Here is a 6,064-nt window from a genome sequence, read left to right as displayed (position 1 = left end):
TTTTCTTTACACAATGCCTTCTGTTCTTTGCATGTGATCATTGGACATACGTGCTTTAATAAAACACTTATATATTATATTGCTATTTACTACCAGTATTTTGGTTCAAGTAGCAACATACAGCCTCTGGGCTTTAGTATATGGACAGCAATGATCAGTGAAAATATTGCATTTTATTTATTACTTAAGAGTAGACACTGCATGTAACTGTTACACATCTAGAATAACCATTCAGATTTAACACGTTTCAAATTGGCTTACGGTAGTCATATTTAGCTTGCTTTAACCCGTTCTTCTGTTCCGTCAGCTTGACCCAAAAAACAACACTACAGTACCAAGACATAAAACTTTTATTGAACTTCTATACAAAATGAATAGAGCAGTAATTTATATACAGATGTACAGTCAAGAAAAAGACACTTATAGAACGGTCAACAACTGGCTTCAACATATTAAAAAGCAGAAAGGCAGACACGTTCACTCATCTTCATCTTCATCGGACAGAGGTCTGGACCTGAGAGAGAATGGAGACAGGAGAGGAACATGTTAAATGTGTTGTATCATGATCATTTCCTCCTGCAGTAGGTTGATAGCTGCAGTCAATAGTCTACACATACACACACACACGCATTACAAAGCCCTGAACTGGCAGTTTACGTCATTTGTCACCATTTCGAGTCACATGAACCACGTGACCGGTGCCATTTTCTGCCCCCTCAATTGCGCAACTCTCCTTCAATGGCTTTGGGTTGTACAAACTGAACAGGTGCTCATTGGCGAGGGTTTGATAATGGAAATACAAAAAGAGGTCCAAGGCACTCTGCTACAGTCAAGTAAAAAAGACAGACCTACACTTTGTCAGGGTCCCATAATTGTGGGACTATGGGACCCTGATGAAGGCTTTACAGCTAAAAGGCATAGGTCGGTCTTTTTTTAATGCTCTTTGCAGAGATGCTGCTTCAATAAAGGCTTTTTTACTTGACTGTAGAAGAGTGCCTTGGACCTCTTTTTGTATTTTCACAAATCAACTTTTAAGATAAAAAACAACCACATAAGCTGCATTCATGTTTTACGGCACATTGTTGTGAGCTTGCATATGAGGCCATTTCTGAAAACAAGATCGGGATGCCAAGTTCAAAGTGAGAAAAAAAACATTGGCTGCATAATTGCAGATACCAATGTAGTAGTAAAAAAAAGTCCAATTATGACAGATGTGTCTGGCTCTAATTTGGACAAATCAGCCTACATACCTCTTCTTGGAGACACCTGCTTCCTCGTCATCCTGCTCCATGGGCTCGTCTTTCTCCTCCTCCTTTGAGACGCCGCTGCCTCTTTCTTCCTCATCATCATCATCCTCCACGATGGGCCGTTTCTTCTTCTTCTTTGAGACACCGGTGCCTCTTTCTTCCTCATCATCATCATCCTCCACGATGGGCTGTTTTTTCTTCTTCTTTGAGACACCGCTCCCTCCTTCTTCCTCATCATCATCCTCCACGATGGCCTGCTTTTTCTTCTTCTTTGAGACACCGCTGCCTCCTTCTTCCTCATCATCATCCTCCACGATGGCCTGCTTTTTCTTCTTCTTTGAGACACCGCTGCCTCCTTCTTCCTCATCCTCCACGATGGCCTGCTTTTTCTTCTTCTTTGAGACACCGCTCCCTCCTTCTTCCTCATCATCATCCTCCACTATGGGCTGCTTTTTCTTCTTCTTTGAGACACCACTGCCTCCTTCTTCCTCATCATCATCATCCTCCACGATGGCCTGCTTTTTCTTCTTCTTTGAGACACTGCTGCCTCCTTCTTCCTCATCATCATCCTCCACTATGGGCTGCTTTTTCTTCTTCTTTGAGACACCGCTGCCTCCTGCTTCCTCATCATCCTCCTCCTCCACGATGGCCTGCTTTTTCTTATTCTTCTTCTTTGAGACACCGCTGCCTCCTGCTTCCTCATCATCAACTATGGGCTGCTTTTTCTTATCCTTCTTTTTCTTTGAGACACCGCTACCTCCTGCTTCCTCATCATCCTCCACAATGGTCTGGTTTTTCTTCTTCTTTGAGGCAGACTTCTTTGAGACACCGCTGCTGCCCCCTGCTTCCTCATCATCCTCCACGATGATCTTGTTTTTCCTCTTTGAGGCTGCCTTTTTTGGGACGCCGCTGCCTCCTGCTTCCTCATCATCCTCCACGATGGGCTGGTTTTCCTTCTCTGGTATCCGTTCAGGTCCACCGAAGAAAGAACCGATCCCCTTCTGCCAATTGGGCGTGGGGCGTGGACACACCGGGTTACCACCCGCATACTTGTTGTTTTTGCCTGTAAAACAAACAAAAAATATGAAATCATGTCAAACAATATATCTCTGAACTGTACCACTGTCCACTTTTCAGTGGGAATGAATCTCCAGGGGCAATTTTGCATTATAGTCTGTAGCTCATATATTTTCGGCATGCTTGGCCTATGTCCTGCGTTTGAAAGTCTACGGTGCGTTGTTTTCAATAAAAAAGGTGTTTTGATCCACTCCGTCTCGGAATCTGGCATCCATCTTGGATTTCACTCCATTGTAAATGCGCAACATAACAGTGGCCGCTAGGGGCACGGCCACTGTTCTGTTGCGCATTTACAAATGGAGGAAAATGCCAGATTCCGAGACAGAGTGGATCAAAACACCTTTTTTATTGAAAACAACGCTCGCTGCGGTGCGGAAATCAGCCATTACGCGGTGCGTGTGGCATAGTTTAGGAGGCAGGCAATCATATTACACTCCCATTGGCGTAGGCAGCGTGTGTGGCCGCAAATCAGGCTAGGCCATCAGTATGACTAGATGGTAACTGGTGGTGACCACGCTGGGCAAGACTAGAGATTCTATAATTTTTTGGGGGCGGAAGTTGCAGGATTTTGGCGGAAGTACCGCTCAAGGAAATTACGTTGATGCTTTACAAATCAGTTTACATTCTCTGTGAATGAAACAAGTGTTGTGATTGGTCGGAAATATATCGTATCCGGGGGAAATGCATCCGACGGATGTTCCGGACCGACATTTCCGCTGATAGAGTCTCTGCCTTAGGTTGTGACCAGGTTTTTCTCTCTGCCTTAGGTTGTGACCAGGCTTTTCTCTCTGCCTTAGGTTGTGACCAGGCTTTTCTCTTCGCAGAGGAGTAAGGCTGGGGCCGAGGCTGGGTGGTGACGATGTCGTCTACATTTCATGAGCTTTCATTAGTCAGGTTTCACCTGACAAAAAAAACATTTAAGATGTTTCCTGTCGGAGATTGACTGAAGGAAAATTAAGACGCCCATTTAACACTGGTGAAATGGTTGTTTCTTAACTTCTTTGCATTGTTTTAATTTATTCCTTTTGGTCTGTGAAGTGCATAAATTGCACTTGCTGATAATTTTGTGCAAAATAACCCCCTGTGGCAATTCAAGGATATAATACATAAAAAATACAGCAAGGGTCACATTACAAACCCAGTGATAAGACAAATGTTATGAACAATAAATGTCTCACCTGGGGTTCCACACTCGTTGCTCCTGCCGGCAGCGTTTGCTGAACTGGATGCCCCAAAAGATTTACGGGGGGCTTGTGCAGCCACAGCTGTAAAAAGTCAAACAAAAACAAATGAATGGGAGATCCCTTGCATATTTAGTATTTCCACATTTAGAATACTGGAACCACATTACGCAAGCTGATGGGTTAACTTAAAATTTTACTGATTAACTTTTGGTTAAATCAGATTAATATAGCAGTTTGTAGTTGGGTGTTGCTGTATAGTAGAAATCAAAAATGTCTATTCACTCAATTTGTACACATCCTCTATACAATTACACACGGTTACTAGTAGTATGTTACACTACAGTAGCCTAGGCCCTTGGATCAGGACTAATTAGACTATCATATATATGAATTGGTGAACTGCATTGCCCCTTGAAATAATCATACAACTTGTAATCGCATAATTTTAAACATACACTACAACACATTAACATCTGTCAGCAGATAGACATGAGTATATAGTCCTTTGCCTGCTGTCGCACAGTGACAGTATGAGCAAATAATATCCCAATAGAGCACACAAAATCTGCAATCATGTCAATGATTACAAATATCTATCATTTTTTGTAAAGTTGCGATTGTCACCGATTGTTGACACCGTGTTCAATGTTTCTGAAATAGAACAAGGGCTGCTATCTTGTCTACTTTATGGGTGGCGCCCAAAACTGGCGCGCAGTTTACCATGAAGAATAACGCCAATACTTATAATGTATGTAGCCTAATAGAAATCAAACATATTTTTTTGATCATATGGTAGCCGTGGAGACATTACCGTAGTTTTAGTTGTAAACATAAACACGATATCAATGCTGCTGAATGACTCCACTACAGCAAGCCCAACTACAAACTCTGTTGGCGGGAGCGACAAACCATGTTTGACAAGTGACAACAAACAACAAACCAACAGGATTACAAGACAACGTACAAAAGTAATCGTATAATCGTATTATGCTTTTTATTATGTCCGTGTTCTAACTGACCTTTAGTTCTGTATGGTTTGTTAAATCGTTACAATATACATAACATTTCCCTAACTAAACACTTCACCTTTCTGCACTACAGGAACAATAACCACATTAACATGCATGTCGTTGACAACGTAAACAACGAATAATTCACGTTTGTTCAAATGTTACCTTTTCTGTATGTCGCAGGGACGCTGTCTGCTTTAGTTCTCACCATTTTGATCAAAGTTGACTTAACTTTTTTTTACAAACAGAGACGTGTTGATCTGAATCGGAGCTGCTCGCACCGCTGAAGAGAAGAAGTGAAAAAAAATATTCAGCAGCACTCCCGCGCCTCGATTTAAAAGAGGAGGAGCATGTGAGTTACGTCATATCCTTCGACAAAACCAGAGACAAAACCCCCTATGGACAAAACACGTTCAAGTGCATTGCCGCCACCTGCTGCTGTATAGGCTTCAAGTCAGGAGAGGACCATTCAGCTGCAGCATCACACAAGTGTATGAGGTACCATGAAATCACATCAGCATGAAGTGCTCTAAGTACAATTTAGAGAGTTGACTCTGGATTCCTCTATGGGAATTTGATTTCCAAATAAAATGCCAAATTGGGTTTAATCTGAAAAGAGGCAGAAATGTATCATGTAACTTTGTAAGGAGCCCAGGCCAAGTATTTAGTGCATCAATGAAAATACTTTTCAAAAGGTTGACTGTTCTGCATTATAAATCGTATTAGTGTGTTATATTACTGTACTATTCTAATAATTTGAGTGGGGGAAATAGGCTAATATTTATGTTCATGATTAAAACAAAAAACAAAAAAGCATTTTAAATACATACTTTGGAATGGGGGGTCAGATCAACATCCACCTGGGTGACAGCAGACTGCTGGGCGAGCGCTGGCGCTTTGGCATGGGGGGTAAGATCTTAATTTTCGGGCCTGTTAAGAACTCTACTTTTTGCCGGCTGCCGGGCATGGCTGCACTAATAACTTTGGGGCAGGCCCGTCTAGAGTTTAAATGGACAGGTATCATATCAGTCAAAAGGGAGACTTCGAAGAGGAAGGATGGATGGGGAAGGATGGAATGTCAGAACAGGTCAGCTCCATATATGGAGATCTAAGGGCTTGAGGTTTGAGGTCAGATGTAGAGTTGCTGGCCAATATTGATGACATCAGGGATCTCCATATATGGGCTTCATATTGATGACATCAGGGATCTCCATCCCTGATGATGTCACGTGATGTCACATGCTCTCCCACCCCGACCAAACAACACACACACTGACGGGAAATGCACGATTCCATAGTTAACTGCGACCTTTGGTCGCAAGTTCTCGCAACTATACATACACATATATACAATACATACTGTGCTATTACTGTGTGTGTGTGTGTGAGTGCGTGCGTGCGTGCGTGCGTGTGTGTGACTGTGTGCGTGTGTGCATGTGTTTATTCATATTATTCCTGTTGATATCAACTCACTTGTGCATAGTGTAGTAGATTGTATGAACAATGTGTGGCCTATCTATTTGTTGTGGTGTTTGTGTCGTGTGTC

General features: G+C 42.4%; 1 protein-coding gene across 2 annotated transcripts; it reads right to left on the bottom strand.

The window, feature by feature from the left end:
* Nucleotides 1-332: 332 nt before the first annotated feature.
* Nucleotides 333-4,840, bottom strand: LOC306922856 (uncharacterized protein). 2 transcript variants are annotated; one of them, XM_079500726.1, is made up of 5 exons: nt 4,684-4,840; nt 3,503-3,589; nt 1,958-2,310; nt 1,251-1,882; nt 333-514 (listed from the first exon to the last, which is right to left on the bottom strand). In XM_079500726.1, exons 1-5 carry the CDS (start codon nt 4,727-4,729, stop codon nt 478-480), a joined length of 1,155 nt encoding a protein of 384 aa, XP_079356852.1. In that variant the 5' UTR covers nt 4,730-4,840; the 3' UTR covers nt 333-477. The 2 variants fall into 2 exon arrangements, with proteins under 2 accessions (XP_079356852.1, XP_079356851.1); XM_079500725.1 differs by having other exon boundaries at nt 1,251-2,310.
* Nucleotides 4,841-6,064: the final 1,224 nt, after the last annotated feature.

The sequence above is a fragment of the Electrona antarctica genome (assembly GCF_951216825.1).
Source record: "Electrona antarctica genome assembly, chromosome: 5".
Taxonomy (NCBI): Eukaryota; Metazoa; Chordata; class Actinopteri; order Myctophiformes; family Myctophidae; genus Electrona; species Electrona antarctica.
Note: the sequence above shows the minus strand (reverse complement) of the source record. Positions and strands in the feature narration are given on the sequence as shown.

What these genes read in the sequence shown, in the direction of transcription:
- LOC306922856 (XM_079500725.1), bottom strand. Translation starts at nt 4,729, where the DNA reads ATGGTGAGAACTAAAGCAGACAGCGTCCCTGCGACATACAGAAAAG. An exon ending in CCCTGCGACATACAGAAAAG is followed by an intron (nt 3,590 to 4,683) that starts GTAACATTTGAA and finishes GACTTTTTACAG; the next exon opens with CTGTGGCTGCACAAGCCCCC. An exon ending in GCAGGTGTCTCCAAGAAGAG is followed by an intron (nt 515 to 1,250) that starts GTATGTAGGCTG and finishes ATTCTCTCTCAG; the next exon opens with GTCCAGACCTCTGTCCGATG.